At 47.4% G+C, this 21,013-nt stretch overlaps 3 protein-coding genes across 5 annotated transcripts in view; 1 reads left to right on the top strand and 2 right to left on the bottom strand.

Moving 5' to 3' along the window:
* Positions 1-6,204, top strand: part of LOC128252824 (uncharacterized) — a 49,452-nt gene extending 43,248 nt beyond the window's left edge. The window contains exons 4-8 of one of the 2 annotated variants that reach the window (XM_052980920.1): positions 502-700; positions 762-847; positions 935-1,187; positions 1,250-3,036; positions 3,632-6,204. In XM_052980920.1, coding sequence (XP_052836880.1) covers positions 502-700; positions 762-847; positions 935-1,187; positions 1,250-3,036; positions 3,632-4,448 — 3,142 coding nt within the window. In that variant the 3' untranslated portion in view covers positions 4,449-6,204. Of the gene's footprint in view, positions 1-501; positions 701-761; positions 848-931; positions 1,188-1,249; positions 3,037-3,631 lie in introns of both variants that reach the window. The other variant, XM_052980919.1, reaches the window with a different exon arrangement.
* An 856-nt stretch (positions 6,205-7,060) lies between these two features.
* Positions 7,061-18,571, bottom strand: LOC128251620 (protein piccolo). 2 transcript variants are annotated; one of them, XM_052978671.1, is made up of 3 exons: positions 18,238-18,571; positions 9,642-12,104; positions 7,061-9,583 (listed from the first exon to the last, which is right to left on the bottom strand). In XM_052978671.1, the coding sequence occupies exons 2-3, from the start codon at positions 12,093-12,095 to the stop codon at positions 7,469-7,471; spliced, it is 4,569 nt and encodes a 1,522-aa protein (XP_052834631.1). In that variant the 5' UTR covers positions 12,096-12,104; positions 18,238-18,571; the 3' UTR covers positions 7,061-7,468. The 2 variants fall into 2 exon arrangements, with proteins under 2 accessions (XP_052834631.1, XP_052834632.1); XM_052978672.1 differs by having other exon boundaries at positions 18,392-18,571.
* A 1,224-nt stretch (positions 18,572-19,795) lies between these two features.
* Positions 19,796-20,767, bottom strand: LOC128251626 (coiled-coil domain-containing protein 124). The gene is made up of 2 exons (XM_052978679.1): positions 20,218-20,767; positions 19,796-20,153 (listed from the first exon to the last, which is right to left on the bottom strand). The coding sequence occupies exons 1-2, from the start codon at positions 20,670-20,672 to the stop codon at positions 19,967-19,969; spliced, it is 642 nt and encodes a 213-aa protein (XP_052834639.1). The 5' UTR covers positions 20,673-20,767; the 3' UTR covers positions 19,796-19,966.
* Between the last annotated feature and the right edge of the window lie 246 nt (positions 20,768-21,013).

The following is a 21,013-nucleotide window of genomic DNA, read 5'->3' as shown; positions in this document are numbered from 1 at the left end:
TGCCATTTTCTTAATAAGCTTACAGTTCCGGTTCCCGAGCCTGGTGACCTCACCTTGTCCTACCTCCGCCTGGAGTGAGTGTCAGTGGCTGTTGAGCTCCTCAGGCTTAGGAGTCATTGACATTGTCTGAACAGGAAGCGGAGATGAGTGCTTAGGAAGTGGTTCCTTTGTTCTATAATCCTGGGAGATTCGGTTCCATCTTCCCATGCTCACCACGAAGCTATGTCCAGTCAAGGGAAAACTTTCTCTTTTGATTGCGTGCTCCTGCCGCATCGGGGGATTCGAATTACAATTTCATTTTGCAGCGAATCAAGGCTGAAACAATGCTAACAATCAGTGGGGGGTGGCCGATTGCATGTCGACCGGCGATAAGAAATCAGGGGTCTGGGGGGAGTTGCGGTGCCCGTCAAGTTGTGTGATTGAAAGTGAAACTTATTCGGGCCACACCGAATCGAATAGTGGCAATGCAGTGGCAAACTTTAACTTCATTTTTCGTTTCAGCTTCATGGGCGTTTGCGTGCAGGAGGGCCAACTGCACGCCCTCACGGAGTACATCAATGGCGGCTCCCTGGAGCAGCTGCTGGCCAACAAGGAGGTGGTGCTCAGCGCCACGCAGAAGATAAGACTGGCGCTGGGTATAGCGCACGGCATGTCCTACGTCCACGACGCGGGCATCTTCCACAGAGATCTGACGAGCAAGGTAATCACCTTGCTGCCCGAAAAGCCAAAGAGCTTCTGTCCTAATCCGATTCTCGTTTCAGAACGTACTTATTCGCAATCTGGCCAACGATCAGTATGAAGCCGTCGTGGGTGACTTTGGTCTAGCCGCAAAGATACCGGTCAAATCGTAAGTGTATCCTGGTTTAAACTGGAATATCAGCTTATATATGAAGGATATAAACAAACTAATCCAAATTGGGCTTGCTTGCAGCAGAAAATCACGCCTGGAGACCGTCGGCTCACCGTATTGGGTCAGTCCGGAGTGCCTGAAGGGCCAGTGGTATGACCAGACGAGCGATGTCTTCTCCTTCGGCATCATCCAGTGCGAGATCATAGCCCGCATCGAGGCCGATCCGGACATGATGCCGCGCACTGCGTCGTTCGGCCTGGACTATTTGGCATTTGTCGAGCTGTGTCCCATGGACACACCCCCCGTCTTTCTACGCCTGGCCTTCTACTGCTGTCTGGTGAGTTTTGGTTTGTGATCAGCGATCAAGAATGCGTCTTTAATCCGTTTTGCTTTTTACAGTACGATGCAAAGAGCCGCCCCACTTTCCACGATGCCACCAAAAAGTTGACCCTGCTGCTGGAGAAGTACGAGCACGAGTCGTCGGCAGGAGCGAGTCCACTCAGCTCGCTGGAGCTGATCAACTGCTCCCCGGGTGGCAGTGATTCGGAGAATGTAAGCTCAACTCCCCGGACTTCAGCACCCACTGTGGCCACCATTTGTACGGCGCCAGCCGGAACTTTAACGCCGCGACATCTGCGGGAAGTGGATGAGGACGGCTTCCGTTTCCCGAGTAAAAAGTCCGCCTCGGCCGCACTGCCGGGCACGCCAAATGGGTCGGCCGGCAGCAATGGCTTCGATGACCACGTACTAAAGTCCCGAGTACGACGTGCCACTCAGAAGTTGGAGGCCGAGATCCTTCTGCACCGGCGCTCGCTGAGCGAGAACATCATACACTTTCCCATGCACACATCGCCCAGCGACAAGGCGCGGTGTCATCAGATGCAGCGCCAGCGCTCCTCCACCCACTCTCCAACGCCACCCAGGCAGCTGACTTCGGCACAGCTGCCCGCCACGGCTATTCCGGATCCACCACCGCTTCCCCAGCCCGTGCCCGCGGTTCTTACGCTGCGCAAAGTGGGCGAAACGATGTGTCTGAAGGACCCACAGTACAAGCCGACGTCCGAAAAGGATCACAACGGCTCGAAACCGAATCCGTTCGAAGCGCTGGCGCAGCTGCGGGGCGTCAAGAAGATCCTGGACGCCAATCCAAAGACCTATGCAGCCGGTGTGGGTGATCTCTTCAGCTCGTGCTTCGAGACGCTGGCGCCGTTCTTCAAGGAGCTGGCTGCCATGCAGAGCAAGGCGGTGGCCCAGGGAGGAGGAGCCGGTACGGATGAAGCAGCAGCGGCATCACCAGCTGCAAAGGCAACGGCGGCCATGCCCAGTGAACCAAAGAGCCTGCCGGTGTCGCCGCACATGACGCGCAAGTACAGCGCCATCGAGCTGCGACTGCCCCAGAGGATCAGTAGTAATGTTGCCCCAGTTGCCCCGCCACCAACTGCCGCCCTAGCAGCGGATGAGGATGACTGCGATGACTGCAACTCCGAAGGCGAGGATCCCGATGGCGGCGGCAACTGTGCGGATGCCGAGTCCAGCAGTGATGACAGCGCAGTGCGTCCGCCCACCGTGCCAACGGCTCGCAAATACCGCGCGAATTCCTTGTACACCCATCCGCTTTTTCGCGGCCCCAATGGCACCAGCTTGAAAAGTACCAGCACCGGCGAATTCGAGAGTCCAGCTCTACTGAAGGCCAGCGCATCGACGATAACGTTGACCGCCTCGGTGGGAGCATCCAATTCATGCGAGGATCTAACAGAAAGCGCCCGGAAATCCAAAGACCCATCGAGTTGCAGTGCAGCAGCCACGGCCTTGGCTTCACCCGCTCCCATGTCCGGCTCTCCGGCCAGGCTGGCAGAGACCCCGGCGTCCGTGTCGTCTTGCACCGATCTGGAGCTCGACGAACTAAAGGCCACCTGCGATCTGAGCGAGCTGAAGAACTCGTGTGAGCAGCTGCCCCTGAAGGCGAACGTAACGAGACGGGACTCCATCGAAAGTGGCTTCTTTTCGTGCTTCAACGAGGAGTCGGATGCGGCGATAACCAACAACAGTTTCGGACGGCAGCTGAACGGGATTGGGTCGTTGGGGTTTGGCTGCGGCGGCGGTGGCAACAGTAGCAACTGCTGCTACGAGAAGTTGAAGGCGCAGTTGATGCTCGATGCATGTGTCAGCGCAGATAGTGAAATCAAGTGAGTATACAGATCTCTTAATACTTATGTGGTACCTTGGCAGCATATTAGAATAGAGCTTTAATGCTTAAAGTTGTTCAAAGAAAAGGGAAAAAAGTATATATCTAAGAGTAATTGTTAAGAATCTTCCAAGTCTATGTATTTATCAAAAACTTAATAACCGTTAAATATGAAAGTGAGCTACCAATATGTATTTTTACCAATTCTTAACTGTTAGCTAAACGAACTTAAAATAATAATGATAGAAATTTGATATCTTAAAATGTTGTTAAAATGTTGTAATTATTTCGGCATATCCCAGGTTAAACACAGCCATGGTATAAATATCGAGCACCAAACGCACAAAGACCGTAAGTGACTTAAATTTGCTTAGAACATGGAAATCACGCTATCATAAAAGTCACTTAGTTCCTTAAATATCAAAAGTTTGACGTGGTATTTGTGTTTAATCATCTTTTGTAGTCGATGTTCATCACAAGAGTCATAAAACATTAAAAAGCTATAAAAATGTATGTCGAATGTTTTTGTTAGATTAAGTAGGGTCTGGATATGAATCCTTGAACACCACTCACTGATTGCATGCCTTATCTTTCAGCGATAAACTTGCGAGTCTGTGTCGCTGCTGCTACTACGCCACCTCCACATCGAATGCCGCCGTAACTGCTGCCGCTGCTGCGGCCCAACAACAACAGCAGAGCCACCTGCTCAACGACACATCCTCGACCTCGTCGTCGGTCTTGCTAATCGACAACGATCCCGCCGTGATCGGGGGCAACACCTCATCGTCCACAGCGCTGGACTCGATGGATGACTTGGACGCCGAAATTGTGGCTTCGCGGCCCACACATCAGCGACGCTACACCTGCCACCATGCCTTGCTCAGCGGGAACGGCAGTGACTCACAGATGGCGGCCACGGCGGGCCTGATCAATCGACTGGCCCTGGACTCGGAGATCCACACGCTGCTCCAACGCAGCCCGTTTGCGACGAACCAACTGCTGTACTGCAAGAACCGCACCTCGTCCATCTACACGGACAGCTCCGACGACATCAGCAGCTTGGCGGGATCCGATTCCCTGCTCTGGGACGATCGCTCCTTCACGGCACTGCCCAGCACGCGATCCGCGCAGATAGCCAAGATAGTGGAGTACTTCGAGCGGAAGCGGCAGGACTCCTCGCCACCATCGATGCACCATCGCAATGGGAACGGCACGGTGGCCGCTGCTGTGGCTGCCTCGGCACTGGGCTCCAACTACCTCTCGTACGAGTCGCGTCGCTATTCGGACTTCAAGCGGCACCTGAATGCGGACGCTCTGTGCTTCGACCTGGACAAGAAGCCGGCGCAGCAAAGGATGATGGTGTGCGAGGGTGCGGTCAAGTCCAAGCTTCCAATATTCGACAAAAAGAAGTAACTGTTGGGCGGCTATGGAAACCTGGACCTGACTCTTATTTAGTAACTTATTTGTTGAGTCACCTTGAGACTTCGTTAGATTCTGTGAGATTTTTATATCCGATTCCTTCATACCTGGCAGTACCACTTGATAAGAATACAAACAATCGCAAATTAGTTTGCCCACAAAAGTTGGTTAGTTTTCGATGCCTAGAAGTGTGACTTAGTTGATATTTTAATTCCTTATCGTAATGTGAATAGAGCGCAATTGCAAATAAGCCAAAATGTTCTACTAAAAACTAAGCATGCCCTCTACAATAAGAAAAATATTATTATTAGTTTTATTAGTTTGCATCTAATTACAATTTACCATTTACATACATATACATTAACATAATCGTATGTCGTACTGGTTCCTAGTCCTTCAAATTTACATCGCTACATATATTATGCTAAATTAGCGAGTATTCAGAAACCAATTGTGGAAAGTATTTATTCTTATTAATTAAATCTGTCGCTGATAAACTCCTATGAAATGGCATAGCTGTTCTTTATAAATACCTTTACATATATTATTAAATTTATCGCGCTATTTATTTGATTTTGTCTAAACTCTGTATAAAAGGATTATGTTTAAAATACAATACAAATATACATACATACATACATACATATATATTTATAAATATATAATTATCTATATAAAATGGCATATTGCAATACATACATTTTACATGTAACGATTAACTACCAAATAAGGTCGAAGTTAAATATCTATGTAGACTTATCAACTTGAGGTTTTAAGACTTGAAGAAGCCCCCTTGCTCTCGAAAAATGTACAGATGATTCCGGATTCGGATCAATTCGAGAAGCAGACCGATTATCATTGGCCAATCTCGATCGGCCTAATCCAACAGGACTTTAATTTTACTTTTTAACGTTAAAATTATGTGGGTATCTGCATTACAAATAAATACATGTGTATACATCAAACCCCTCGGATTGATAAAATAGGTTGGGTGAAATTTGAGATTTTATAAAGATTACATTATAGGACATAAATTATGTTTTGCTTTATTTTGGCGTGTCCTCCTATAATCGAACTTACATACATATACGGTTAATGCAATTCGGCTGCAATTATACTTCAATTATTACACATATTGCAAAAGCAAGGCGAAGACTGAGCCATCGTTTTTTAATTGGCTAGTAGTTTCCATTATACTGATAATAGGAAAATATATCCGTAACTTGATTATTTATCGAAAATTCATTAGGAATTAATGGCTCCAACTGAAGCATCTTACTTTACCAGCTTAGACACTGTTCAACAGAAAACTAATTAAGATAAAAGAGACTTCCGTGGCAGCTGTAAATAAAGTACTGTATGTGTACATACGATTCATCAGTATAGCAAAGATTGTTAGGAAATGTATGTCGTCCATTTGAGCATAAAACACGTCAACCTCATTGCAAATCATCGTCTTGTTAATGGGTTCTAAGTAAAGCCAAACATTAGAGAATCATGAATTTAAAATTCGTTTCCGGTTGCCAATCAAACATTTTAATGCACTTACCGACTTGGGTCGATCATGAAAAAGTATTATATATATTATTATCAACATTGAAATCGCAGTCCATCCCAGACATATAAACAAAATCAGTTTCGGACTTAGCAAGTCACAAAAGCGGAATCATGTCAAACAGACAAACAAATGATTTTGTAAAACTGTAAAACTGAATTGTACTCGTATAATAAAGATACTGAAATAGAAAAACTACCGATTGATTTATGATTACAATGGATTACTTTCACCAGGGTCGTAAGTACAATGTTTAAAATATTTTTTTAGATTGAGCCTAGAAGTATGCAAACAAATGTTAACTGTAAACGATCATCGGTGTGAAACTACAATATATAATTCGGTTAACAGAAAATGTTTTGATTTGCCAATATTCATGGGTATTTATATTTTTATATATTTATTTCAACTTTAATATTTTGATATTTTAGTAAATCAACTTTTAACAATAAAAGGATACGCTTTAAGGGTAAAAAAATTAGTAACTACAAAAATATTGTATTGAAAACTTTATGGGAAAACGGATCGATTGGTTGGTTTTTCAACAACGTGCTTTTAAACGAAACAAACTGTAGAATTAAACTGAAAAATTGAGCCAATAGCCTTCAAAAGGTAATAGAATTCTCCTTTAATAACAAACCCCTTACCTAAATTTTTTTTTTTTTTGTTTTTGCCGCACAAAAAATATTTATAAAGTGGTAGAAAGAAATAGCAAAATAATGACTTCGTCAGTTTTACTTCGATTTACATAACATTCATAAAATATTATAGATAAATACTGAAAAATAAAAATTAAATAAAATACAATTTAAAAACCGTACCCCAACCCCTATGAGCCCAACATCCCCATATTCACAATAAATAAATACATATGTTCGTTCAAAATTCTTTTTTTTTTCCTTTCCCTCTAAAAATCACTTAAACTTTCTATGTGAAAAACTAGAGATAACGAAAGAGTTTCTACTTGAAAAATCATTGAACTTCCCTTTTGGCAAAGCCATAAACTTTTTATTTTATTTTATATTATTTATTTATTTAAGAAATTATTGGGTTTATCATATAAGAATTTTGTTTATTTTGCTTGGTTTTCTATGGTACAATAATCTGGTAAAATGTGAGTACTATTTTAGGTTTTAGTTAAATTGAATATTAAAAGCTTTTATCTCATTTCCGACGATTCGGGAGTCCAATGAGAAAGTTCACGACACTCGCATTTCAAATCAGACTCGCAAAAGTCGCTGGGATCGTGGGTGGTGTGTTGTAATGTGGTGTTCGTTGGAGGCGTTGGTCAATGTATCTGGATGGTGAGCTTACTAACTATAAGCTGTAGAACAGAACTAGATTACCACATGGTCTACCTCTAAGCGGGGCATCTCTCCCTGCTGTCTCATAAACTTTGAATAAATAATACGAACTAAAATTGGACTACACTAGTGTTGTTGGCTCTTTTGGCACCCGCTTAGCTCAACGTCAGACTCCTGGGACCCATGCGTGGCACATTCCTGGGTCCGACCTTGGCCTTGGGCAGCTCGGCGGACTTGCGGGCTCCTTCCTCCTCGTCCTCGTCGCCGAAGAGTAAGGCGGCCAGGCTCGTCTCAAAGCTGGACTTCTTGCGCAGCGTGGGCTTGGCACTGACCAACGGCGCCTTGGTGGTGGCCAATGTCGAATCCGACTTCGTTACCTTGGGCTGGTGAGTCGTCGAGGTTGTGGAGCTGGTAGATGATGTAGAGGTGGAACTGCTACTGCTACTGCTACTGCTACTGCTACTGCTGCTACTGATTGGTGAGGCCGATGTCGAAGGCTTTGCTGTGGTGCCCACCAGGGGTAGTGCAATTGGCTGATCCTGTGCAGCACTCTTGGCCCCAGTGATCTGCTCCTGTTCCACCTGCTCCACGTACTGGTAGCCCGGCGGGTAAATGGGCTTGAAGCCACCCTGCAGCTGTGGCTGGAAACTGTCCATCTCGGAGGGCTTCTCCGCTGTCAGCGGACTGGCGGTGGGCTGCTCCTCCTCCGCTTTCCTGTCCTCCGTGGTCTCCACATCAGCACGGTTTATGTTATTCTTCTCATAGACCGCCTGATCCGTAGTCGATCCGGGCACAATGTTCCAGTTACTCGGCGCTGCCGCATTTACTGCTGCTGCTCCACTGGCACCGCCCAGACTCACACTCGGGTAGAAGGGTGCCATGAAGTCCTTCTCGAAGTTCTGGCCGCGCAGATCGAAGTCGCTGCTCAGGCCCTCCTCCGTCTGGGTGTCCTGCCGGATTTCATTGATCACCGAAGTGGCCAGGTTGATGTTCGAGAACTTCTGTCCTTGTTCGTGGCGGAATGGATTCGGTTCCGTGGGCGTGTAGGCAATGGCGATAGGCGTCTCAGTGCCGGTGCCCAGGGCTCCGGTGATGATCCTCGGCGCCACCAGCACTCCGGGAACAGCTGCTTGCGATTCGGGATGGAGCTCTGAATAGGATGGGTCTGGCTTCTCGATGGGATACGGGAACTTCTCCTTGGGCCCCTGCTGCGCCTTGTTGTGCTGCTGCAGCGACTGTGGCTTCTTGTTCTTAAGAATCGGTTCCTGGGGCTGGTCGCGAATGACGGAGAATGGGGTGTTCTGGTACTCGGCTGGAGCCGAGGGTGCCTCTCCTTCGGCCTGACCCTTTTCAGCTCCCTTCATGGGAAAGACTACGTACATGCCGCTGGGATCCAACTTCTGATGGCTGAGCTTGGAGGCCTCAGCCTCCTGGGGATCGTTGTCGGCCGTGACCTGGATCTCGCCGGCGCCCGTATCATCGCCGGGCAGGCTGACGGCCTTCTTCTGCGACTGCAGCATTTGCAGGGTGACCACCGGCTCCAGTTTAGTCTCCTCAACTCCCAGGCGATCCTTGCCGGGGGTCACTGGCTGTGGCGGATCGTTGATCACCAGGTCCTCCTCCTCAAAGTCGGCCGCGGCCTCGGCATCGATGGTCTTGTAGGGCTCAGCGGAAGGAGCATGTCGTTCGGCGGGATAACCGTCGACAGATCTCAGTGGACCAGGTCCATGGGGACGGCGGGGGTACATGTGGTCGGGCAGGTAGGGTACATTCTGACCTCCATACGGGGGCAGTCTGTAGACCCTCCTATTGACATCTCCTCCTGGACTGGGACCCACGGGATACTCCGAAATGCGATTCATGGGATAGCGCTTCTGCAGCATCTGCTGCTGCAGCTGCTGTTGATGCAAAGGCTGGCGACGGTGGGCAAACTGGGGCGGCACTGAGGGATTGTAAGGACGCTTGGGACCGCCTTGCTGCGGCAGACGAATGTTGCCCGCTTCCTGCTTCAGTGCAGGAGGATGTCCGCTCGAGATCTTGGCATTCGGACGGAACTGTGGCAGAATATTGGGCAGGTTGCTGGGACGCGGTCCGTTCTGTGGCTTCCGCTGGAACTCATTGTAAAAGCTGGACGGCGGTGGTGGTCCGAGTGGTCGCTTGCCAGGAGTTGGCGGTGCCTGTGGCACTGGCAAAGTAGTGGGATAGCGCGGAGGTGGCTCCATATCGAGCGAGGGCTGCTCGCCAAGTCCAGGCTGTTGGGCAGGGAATTTCTGGAGATACAAATAAATTTCAATCATAAAACTTTACCTTTCTGACCAAAAAACTCACCAATGGTGTCTTCTGCTGACTCAGATTAAGCACTTCATGCTGCTGGATCTGCACATTGGTGCTGCTGGGAACGGGTTCGTCCTTGGCCTTGGGGAAAACCACGGGATTGGAGTTCTGAATCTGCTGCAGACTGAGAGGTTGGGCATGGCCATTGATGTGGGGTCCCGCCGGCGGACCTTGCATCACAGCGGAGGTGGAGAGTTCCAGCGCCTCTTCACCCTGGGCGGGAAAGCGAATGTTGCTGGAGACCAGCAGCTCCCTTGTGTCATCTGCCGGTGGTGTGGGCTGCGTCTGAGGTGGCGTCGAGGTTTGGGGAGGTGGGTAGACATGCGGTGGCTGCTCCGGCTTGGCCACTGGTTTCTTTGATGGTCGCTTATTGGAACCGATCAGGGGCAGCTGTTGGTAGGGAGATGGTGCCTCTGGCGGTGGCTCTTGGTAGGAAACTGCTTCAGGCGCTCCCGGTGCACCCACATTTCCGTTCTGATGGAAGTTGGAGTTCTGCTGGAGGCTCGGCATCTGTTGGTAGCTGGTCGGCACTGCTGGCTCCTGAAGAGGTCGCTTAATGTTGCCGATATCCTCGTTGATCACCTGACCATACTGCACACCGGGCGTGTCCTTGGCAAACATGGGCTCCTTTTCCACACCTACACTGGGGTGGCCCACGCTGACCTGTTGCACCTGACTACCGAGGACGAAGGAGGCCGACTGCTGGCCCGGGGAGATGACCACGTTGTTGATCTGGCCCGGCACTGGTCGGTATTGCATCATGTTTGGCTGCTGCACTTGGTACGACACATACTCGTTGCTGTAGTTCTCCTGGCTGCCGGAGATCACCTTCTGATCATTGGGATTGGGTCGCTGCTGCTGTGATCCCGGTTGCTGCATGGCGAAGGGCGATGGCTTGGAGGGTGCAATGGGCTGAATGAGGTTGCCCTGGGCATCGAATCCCTGATTTTGCTGATAGTTTTGGGCCACATTCGATTCCTCTTCGGCCAGGCTGTTGAATATATCGCTTAGAGTCATGGGGGATTTGGGAGGAGACGGTTGCTGTTGCTGAGTTGGCGGCTGAGGTTGATGTTGCTGTTGCTGCACCTGTTGTTGCTGCTGCTGATGCTGTTGCTTTTCCAGTTGCTGCTGGTATGGATGCTTCTGCTTTTCCAGTTGTTGCTTCTCCAGTTGCAGCTGATATTGTTGCTGCTGTTGATACAGCTGCTGCTGTTGTTGCTGCTGTTCCTGGTATTGCTGCTGCATTTGTTGTTGCTGCTGCTTCTCCATCTGCTGCTGCTGCTGCTCCTCGGCCTGTGTGTTCTTCTGCCCCAGCGTGTGGTAAACATCCGCTGGATCTAGGTTGGGAATACCAGTTCCCGGAATGGGACTAAAGGCGGGCGGGGGCGTGGGTCCTTCGGTGAACACCACTGGCGGACTGGTGCTCGAGGTGGTGTACATCTTGGTGGTCGTGGCTGGCTCTGTGGGGAAGATGGCCGCCTGCGGTGTGGCATGGTGCGTGGTGAGGGCCACATCTTGGCTGCTGGGTGTGGGTCTGGGCGACGACTTCACCGGACGCCGATCCCCGTGACTGGGCGTTGGCCGTCCACTAGTGCTGGGCACCGTGGGACTGTACTTCTTGGTGGGCACAAACTTCTTACGGGTGGTGCTGGTGCGCGGTGGTGGCGGCGTGGTGGAGGTGGAGGTCGTCTGCACTGGAATGGGTCGGCGGGAGGTGGTGGTGTATTTGGGTGCCGCACTCGTTGCCTCCGTGGTTGTAGTGCTGCTCACTGGTCTCCTTGAAGGCGGCGCAGTTCCTCGAGTAGTTGTTGTCGTAGTGGTTGTGGTTGTAGAGGTAGTGGTGGTAGTACTAGTGGGGCTTCTGGGATAGAAGGCTCCTGCAGTGGGTGTCACAGCAGTTAGTTTAGTTGTGGGCACTGTGAAGAAGTTCGAACTGTGATAGTTTGGCGGTGGGGGTGTTACAGGAGCCACCACCGAGGTGGGTTTCTTGTTGGTGATGTAATTCTTGTTGCTGCCCTGGTACTTCAAATTGGCATAGGAACTGGAGACCAGCGGGTACACAAACTTCGACGAGGAGTACTTCACGGGCAGGTTCAAGAAGTCATGAATGTTGGGCGAGCTGCCGCCGCTCAGTACAATTTTCTCGTCGGGATCCACCACCTCGTTGGCCTCCGGCTGGATTCCGGCCGGTTTCTTGGCACTGAAGTCCAGCTGACCCGACACCGGATCCTGGCGGGCATAGTACGGCTTTCCCTCGTTGAAGATCTGATTGGGCAGCACATAGCTGGTGGAGATGACATCCTCCTCGCCCGAAACATCAGCACTTCGTGCCTCCAATGGCAGCAGGGCCGAAGGCGTCTCCGTGGTGGACACTCCGCTCGATGTTGCTGCCGCGCCCAGCAGCAACATTAGCGCCAGCAGCAACCTTAAGTTGCGACCGCCTGCCATTTCGATTGACTGCAAAGAGAGAAAAGAAACGCAATCTTTAATTTGAATCGCTAAACCTTCCGCCCAAGCCGAAACCACTCTTGATTTCAAAGTCTGCACAAGGCCGGTGTCACTTCAAATAGTTTGACAACAGACCGCTTCCACGTTTATGGTGCGAAAATTGCAGCCAGTTGAGATTGCTGGTGTTGCTGGTGTTGCTGCTTCCAGTAACGACAGCAACACAGCAACACAACAACACGGCGGCCTCTCGGCAATTTGTCAGCGGACCAAGCACCGTAGGTTGGCTTAATTGAGACAGGACCGTGTCTGCTTCTTTGGCGAGAAGTGCTTTGGCCAAAACAATGAGCCTATTGAGTACTATTCGGTGGCAGCCTTCGAGTTATGATTGCAGATCAAAACAACGGCTGGCAGTGTCGCTTACAATTAACCCAACTGGTGCACTCCAAATTTGGCACTGACACTGGTCCGCAAGTGACTGGATGGCTGGATGGCTGGATGGGATTGCTTTGATTTTCATAAAAAGCTGCTGCAATAGTCGCAGCCAGCAAGCAAATAAAAGGAAAAAGTGAAATTTTACCAAATGTGAGAAGCCAGTTTTTGCAGCGAGTGGAAAACCCGTCTGGGAGTTGTGGCTTGTTGTGGCTTGTTGTGGCTGTGGTTGCCCATTGTGGTGGTTATGTCAAGCGAGCCAAACGAGCCAAACGTTAAACGGCAGCCGCTTGCCTAGCCTAGCCAATAGTCTTGGCTATTGTCTAACGCTCTTCGATATTCTGCCGCAACAAAAAGAGCCCAAATCGAATGGGCCGCAGCCAGCCAGTGCTTTCGATTTGCGGCGTCTTCTGCCGTGACAAGAAATTCACTTTCAAAAAACCACAGTTCAACTTTCATTCAATCATGGCACATCGATAATGTCACCCAGCCGAAATACCCAGCGCTAATTATGACTGACTCACCACCGGAGAGCAGTCGCAGTCGCAGTGGAAGTGGCAGCCACATCAATGTCAAAAGGAGCGTGCCTCATTATGCGCTTAATCGCAGCGGACTGTCAATCACGTCGTGTAGAAATTTATTCAAACAGTACATGGCTTTGGCCAGGCTAACACCGCTGCGAGCGGCAAGAATCCCAAATGAAAGTGCAATTGCGGCAATTGCCAGTGGTGTCCCCAAATTGCCGTGGTTATTATTATGGTCTAGATTTCCTCTCGATTGCATGCGGCATGTGCTACACGAAACAATGGCGAGTGATCACCGATCTAAGAGCCCGGCCATTTAACTGCAGGCTGATTTGCTACCAACTTTCATTTGAATTGCCAATGAATTGGCCAGCACAGCGTTTGTGCTTTCTTGTGTTCTTCGACGGCAGCGACAAAGTGTTATGCAAATGCCGCATTTGTCTCAATTTTGCATGCCTCGTCGATGGGCCATAATTCATAAGGCCAAGTAGAACTTGTATCAACAGACTGACTGGCTAACTGGGTAATTGGATCACAATTTAGGAACTTGTTTGCTTTTTCCATCATGTTTAATGGCCACAGCGAACGGGCAAGTTCGCTTTTATCAGTATGCTAATAAAAAAGAACAACCCGAAGAGAAGCTACAGCACAGCACAAGCAGAAGCAGAAGCAGAAGCTACTGAGCATCCTCCCAGAGAACCCCGAATGCCAAATAAAAACCTGTCATCGCTGGATTGCTGAGCACGCGCTCAACCCAAACGAAAGACTCAAGACACAAACTTCTTGTCAACAAGTCTTTGAATATGCGAACACGGTTTCATTGCACATCGAGCCGCACTTGATTGCCACTTTCCATTATGAGTGCCGCCGCCGAAGGAATTTGCTGGGCGGCCAGCGCTGCATTTTCATTTTCATAATTTACGCATCTGGGTCACTGTGCTAATTGTTTGTAATTATTATTCAATATGTGAGGCACGGCTTTCTGGTCGGTGTAGAAAGTGCTAATTTAATTAAATTTCAATATGGAAACGAGTTATGGTCGCCGCATTCCAAGACCTTCCGCCGGTCAACGAACCCAGCCCGATTTTTGACCCAGTTCCTGGGCAAGGAAGTCGGCGGATTAGCGTAATCACTTCCCTGCCGCACTTTGCTTTCACATTACACAATTCGAGGCTCTCTGATTAACTCATTTCGCCCGGGGTTCCCACAATCACGCTGGCGAGGCGCATAAACATCATAACTTTCCCCCCCCAACCCAACCCATCCCATCCCATCACAGACCATCGCACCCGCTGCCTTAAGTCAGTGTCTGGGGGAAGACACCCCGAAAAAGTCGCACGTCCATTACGGACCACCGCAATTAGGTGTAATTTTTAATGGCACACAGAAATAGTAACAATCAAAAGCGTGGTAAACATAATTACGACGACAAAACGAAACACATAATAGCGAAAATGCTCAGTTTTAATTCCCCCTTCGCGGCCAGCCAATGTTGACAAAGGGCAGCCAGCAGAGTCATTAGACACCCGGGCCAATCTGGAGCCCAGACCCTAAGACCCGACTTTAAACTGTCTCCAGCAAGCTCATTTTGTATCCGATGGCGAGAGGGGCCTCGGCGCTTTCCTACATTTCTTATTTCTTTCAATGGCACGGCCAGCAGCAGCTGCAACTTTCACTTTTGCCAGCCGAAAATTTCTCGCTCAGCTTCTGAGTGCTGCTCTGCTGAAGCTGCGGCTGGATGTGGATGTGGTGCGGCGCCAGAGAGAATTATTTATGGCTTACCGAATTTGTGCCTCAACTTTAACCGCAAGCCAAGGCAAGGCAAAAGCAAAAGCAAAAGAAAAGCACACGCGGCAAAGTAGCCAAACCAGAACGGTAGGACGTAAAACAAAAATAATTAAAATCAGTGAAATTTTTGATTGCCCCCTTGGCACCGCTTCCCGCCCTGTGAGGCAACTTGTAATCCCAAATACCAAATACCGCGGATGGCAGTCTTGCTGCCCTCCAGTCTGCCGCACGTTTCGTTTTATTTCTCTTCGTTTTTGGTGAATCAGCCAGGCAGATACCAGATACCCAATACCCAATACCCCACGGAGGTACCACAAAAATAAACCAACAACGGCTGCGAGAGAAGCGGCTGAAACCCGTGTACGTAGCACAGCTGACCCCGTTAACGATCATTGGACAAACAGACGATGGCGATTGCGATGACTGCGACTGGAATGTGGACGGAGCCTGGTCTTGGGCTCGGAAACCCTATGCTCTTGGCCCCGCCAATCCCAGTTGTATTTAAATGCATAAATACACAAATAAATGACTACACCCACAAAAAAAATTGTCATAGAAACTAAACTGTTGTTACATGAATTTTAAGCTATTAGGTATGACAAGTTTCTCAATAAAATTAATATTAAATTTTATCAAAATAAAACTTATTTGGAATAAAACTTATTAAGTTAAGACTACAGTTTTAGACTCTTCAGTATGGAAATAAAACTAAAAAGTATAGTGGTTTTATTATTTAAAATTGTATTAATACTTATAATTTAATACTGTCTGTAGGTTATTTTCAAGACACACTTATTAGAACTAAACTTTCTGTTTGTTTGTTTTGGTGTATATCTTAACATTTTTGTTGAATTGAAGCTATGGGATCTTTTTTGATCAAAAAATTCTACATAAGTTTAATTTTGAAAATTTATAGATTTCTGTAGGTTTTTATATAGGACAAATGTTTTTCAGTAATTATTAGTTAAGTTGGAAATACTTTTATGCTCTCTCTGTAAACTAATCATCGCATTTTTTTCCGTGTAAAACGAGAGTCATTTTCCCGACCTTAGGCAGCTTCCATTTTGATGGGCTTAGGTATAACCATTCGCAAAATCGCCACCGTCTTAGTCATACGAATTAATTTGCATTTCTTTGTGGCGAAAAACGAAAAGGCAAAAACAAAACATCGCGATAAATTTCACTTTTTAAGGTGCGTAATCGCTCTTGGCCACACCACACACAGTCATAAATCCCGGCTATGATCTGCGCGGCCTGTTGCCGCAGTTAACGTTAACAAATGTTGGCAAGTGCACACACCTTGGCCAAAGTCTCGTGAATCATTCGAGTGTTGCAATCCCACGAAATTTCGAGCGAATTCCCGTGAGCCGAAAGCAATCACAGGCCAAGGAAATCCGTGATCGGATTTCCGCTCTCTCGCTGGCCAAGATAGAAAGTGACGCCCACATGCTAAGTGTCGATTAGCATATAGAAATGAATAACAATAACCATAGCCCCATTGGCCAAAACAGGCCGCATTCTTTCGGCCAGAAGACAAACAAATAAAAGCAGAAACTAAAACTAAAATTAAAAAATCAATAAACCGAAATAGCCGCTGACCGTGTCTAAAAAATGGCAATGAAAGTCAAGGCAACGTGCCTGAAATCTTAATTACAATAATACGCATTCGCAGGTTCTTCAAAGAGAAATGGTGAAATTTCAGCTTGCCGCCAGAGTGTGAAGTTCAAGCCGAGCACTTCAAATGCCACACACACTCTCCAAAACTTGAATTTGTTGCTGTTTTATTAGTTTTAATGAAGTCGACGACGGCGAGTCGAAATTTACAACAACTTATGGCACAAAGCGAGGAAATTATGCGCTGCACACAAGCGCGCGCGCGGACGATATGAATTTTACAATGGGATTGCTATTATTAAAGTACTGTCTACTGTCCGAGCCATCAAATGTAAACTGCTCAAGTGCTGATTTGAGGAAAAAGCGTACAGAAAAGCGGACTCCACTGAGTGACAGCGAAATAATAGTTGGCCAAAACTCCGGGTATACAGAAAAAATGAAATATTCATTTTGCTTTAATGTTTTCAATATTTGTATTATGTTTAAGTTTTTATTTGAAATCAGTTATCCTTTGTTTTGCACTGTGTAAGCAAGACTGCGGGCCCAAATAAAAAGGAAAGTGCTGGGGATGCACTTCGTCGGGAGACGAATTCAGAGAGCAGCGAGCGATAAGGCAGATAAGCGGGCGACGATGATTGACTATGTTCGCCGATGGATGGATGCATGGGTATCCCATTTGTAGAATCGCCGCACGTCGCCGATCTGGGCAGCCAATAAATCGTTCAAGGCTGTCAGTTCGTTTTCGTTTTTGGTGGCGGAGTGTGACTTCCTCGGCCGAAGAAGCAGCGCCCATAAACGGCCAGATCTGGGTGGGGAGTGGGGAGTGGGAATGGGGTACGCGCGTAGGTAATTCGGTTTAGGCCTGCTGCCTCTGGCCGCTCTTTTATGGTCACTTGGCTTTTTGGCTCAGCTGCTGGCTGGGTTGCAATAGTGCACTTGCAATGGCTGCACCATTGGAAATCGCTATTTGCCGCACTGCGCCCGCGCGTTTCAACCAGTAAATGGGTGGTTGGCTTCAAGCTCTTGTTCTGTTTCTGATTCCGCTTATGTTTGGCCTGGCATAGCTAAGCATATAGTAGCCAATTTGGGTCGCTAGCGATGGCTATAAATCAGCCGGCTGGCTCCTTAGCGGCCTATTGGGAACGCTGCTCCGACCTTTTGAGAAAGTAATAAATTAACTAACGGTTGCCCGCCAATTGATCTCGTTATCTCCTCGTCTGTGTATTGAATAATTCGCGCCCAGTGCATAACCGCCGCCAACACGCAACCCGTCGGATCCCATGCAAAGTATGAATTCATTACCAGAATTCAATTATTGTGCACTTTACATAACGCCAGACGCTGGTCAATGAACCTCGTATTTTTTTTTCGGCCGGCAGAATGCGGAATCTCGGAAAAAAGTTAACGTCAATTAACATGTAGTCCACGATTTGTAGGTCAACCGAATTTGATGGGGATGAAAGTAAGCCATGGCGAGATCTAGACTAAATAAAAAGTCAACTCTTGGCAGCACTTGCGTACATAATTATTGTGGTACAAAAAGCTGAGCAACTTTTTTTCTGCCAAAGTGCAAGGGCCGGCGACAAAAAAACCAGTCGCAAAACAAAAGACTTAAGGCACGAACTCGTGTGGGTTGCTGGGCCTGCCCTGATTTCCAGCTGGTGACCAGCAGCAACCCGCTGCAGTTAGTTTTTCTGTGTGTGCCTTGTCGAGTGCAGCATGCTAATTAGCTGCTGCAACAGTAATGGCCGACCAGCATTCCTAACCGCCTAACCCACAAATCTTACCCGCAAACTGGCTCTGAACCGCTGATATCCTTGGCTTGAGTGCCCCAATGTATTCCACAATAAGTTGCTTGTTTTTGAAAATTAACAAAGTTCACACTGGCACTCACTCACGGCGAATGCAAAAGACCGAGCACACACACACCAATTACCGTACCGTTGTTGCGATTTCCGTTGAAATGCGATTCGATTATCCAAACACGTCTCACACTTTTCTTTTCTCTCGGCTCGCGTTCAATATTGGATTTCTGGTATTTGTATTTCTCTCACGAAATCTGTTCTGGGGACCACGACGCGACCGCTGCCTTCGACGGCCTGGCACTGAATGAAGTTGCGCGGCGACAAAAGAAATTTTTATTAAAAAGAAAGCACAGCCAGCGACAACTGCCAACAGCCAGCAGGTAAGTCAGTTGCCAGCGGTTGCAAACGGTTAACAGTGGTGGTGGCTCTGTAAACGTTTAACCGGTGGTGGAAATTCAAAAATCAAATCTACTGCAGTGGAACATTTTAATTGTTTTATGCAATCCCGGCTTTTATGAGCCGCTTCCAAAGGGCTATCTTATGTGTGCGCAATAAAGGCGATAACTGTTTCGGCTTTTTCGGGTGATAAGAAAGTAAGATTGACAGCCTAATGTCTCAATTGAGTAAGAAAGTTTCTAAGCAGAACCTAAATGCCTACTTCCACCTCAATGGTGTGGCCCTAGACAGCAATTGGTTTCCCAAATGAAAGTGACCAAGCAAAGCCATAAGGCCAGAAACTTTTTATTTGGAAAATCGCTCAATTAAGCCCTAATATCTTTTATAAAATCACATTTAATGCGCAAAAAGAGGTGCCTAATGACTTTAAGCTCGTACTTAACTGGCCGATGTTACGTACATTTGTACGAAGCCAGCCGAAATATTTTGGTGGCTCTGGCGCAGAAAACGCCACCGAACTTCCAAGCAGCAAACAGTGAAAGCGGAAGCACTTATTATTCTCTGTATTTTGCACCACTGAAAAAATGTGATGGACAAAACGCTGGAACGACAACGGCAATCAAAGCAATACATATAATTACTTCATTCAGAAACGCAACCGGAATCGGATCAGGGCCACAAAGTTTTAAGAGGCAGTGGCGAATAAAAACTGGGCTTTAAATAAGCGGAGGAAAGCTAGCGGCTATTACTATTAGAGCACAGTACTTGAAGGCTATGTTTATTCGCCCGATTTTGGAATAATTGTATTGACATATTGCATAAACCACAAGAATCATGGTAATGCATTCAAGCCAGGGAGAGGTATTTATAAACAGAAAATCCTCCAGTTCTTAGTATTAATAAGAAATAATTTAACTAACTCTTCTAATACAAAAATTTTTTATATGAGCTTATGGATGGTGTATTACTTTATCTGTATTAAGTATGTTACAGAATTTATCCCTTGTGTTTTAAGTTTTCTCAGGAGCTTTTCCAATTATCAAGCCAATATTTTTGTAGACTTTCCTACGATTGAGATTTTAATAATAGAACACAAAAATTCGTTAAGCCCTGGCCCAGTTAACACAATTTCTACTCACTGGGCTTAAATAAATAAATACATTTATTCCGTCCTCAATTTTATGTATAAACTAAATTGTGCGTGAAGTTCAAGGGTGATTCGGAACCATATGATAAGTCATTGCTGCTAGGCAGCAAACAGTCACTAGAGTACGCACACTCGTCGAACGCTCGGTGAAATTCGTCCTTTTAGCATTTAGCGAGCCTGGTTAAACGGGTTGTCCGGGGACTTGTTCCACTCCTTCATCAGCAGCTGCTTCCACTGTGACATGCGGAGCGAGGGATTCTCGGCCTTGATGCGGGGCAGGTTATTGGCTTCAAAGGTCTTGTAGGCGGCTCGCATTCGCTTCTCGGGATGCTTGTCGTCCTCGCTGTCTTTTACACTATAAAACACAACAATCAAAGATATTAAGATACATTTCAATAAGTGGCATTAGGGGAACCAACCTTAGCACCACGATAGCCTCGTCAATGTTGGAGGCCACATCCGTATCGGCCATGGATCGGTTCAAGTTCTCCTCGACGTGGTTCTGGACCACCACTCGCGTGGCCGCCGGTTTGTTGGCCTCGTTGATCGCCTCGATCACGCGCTGCTTCTTCTCGATCTCCTCAAGAATCTGCTGGCGGTTGATCTTCGCCAGCGGCTGCTTGCGCTGCGTGTTGATCGAACTCATTTCCTGGTCCAGAAGCGCCTTGGACTCAGCCTTTCGCTTGGCCGCCTCCACCTTCTTGCGCTCCTCCTCGTCCTTGCGCTGCTGCTTCTTGGCCAGATTCTTGTCGTCATCGTGCCACAGGCGGTCCTCCGCCTCCTTGATCTTCTTGTCCTGCGTGGCCTTCTTGGTGGCCTCCTTGCGTTCGCGGGCCTCCACCGCCTTCGAGTTCATTCCCATTTTCTTTGGCATCTTGTCCTTAAAAGTGCTTTTCTAAAAAATAATGTATTTTTTTTTATTGATTTGGGGCCAGAGTGACCAGAGATGTAGCTTAAAACAATCTAGGTTGTCAAGAATGTACCGTAAATATAAATCTAGAAAATCCATGAAGCACGGTGTTAAAATAAACTTTTTTTTTTAGTTCATCTTGTATTAGTGGAACTGTTGTATACCATATTTGGTTACATTACTTAAAAATAAGTAATAGTTTTTACTCTCTAAAGTGGGTTTAAACTAATAATTTCATCTCAATAACATTTATATATAATACCTTTTTAAAAAATACTTTAAGTATTTAAAATTAATAAACCTAT

Source organism: Drosophila gunungcola, chromosome 3R (genome assembly GCF_025200985.1).
Source record: "Drosophila gunungcola strain Sukarami chromosome 3R, Dgunungcola_SK_2, whole genome shotgun sequence".
Classification (NCBI taxonomy): domain Eukaryota; kingdom Metazoa; phylum Arthropoda; class Insecta; order Diptera; family Drosophilidae; genus Drosophila; species Drosophila gunungcola.
This window is presented reverse-complemented; position numbering and strand designations above follow the sequence as displayed.

Coding starts and splice junctions, on each gene's coding strand:
- LOC128251620 (XM_052978671.1), bottom strand. CDS start 12,095: ATGGCAGGCGGTCGCAACTTAAGGTTGCTGCTGGCGCTAATGTTGCTG. Junction 9,584..9,641: donor GTCAGCAGAAGACACCATTG/GTGAGTTTTTTG, acceptor TTGTATCTCCAG/AAATTCCCTGCCCAACAGCC.
- LOC128251626 (XM_052978679.1), bottom strand. CDS start 20,672: ATGCCAAAGAAAATGGGAATGAACTCGAAGGCGGTGGAGGCCCGCGAA. Junction 20,154..20,217: donor GAGGCTATCGTGGTGCTAAG/GTTGGTTCCCCT, acceptor TGTGTTTTATAG/TGTAAAAGACAGCGAGGACG.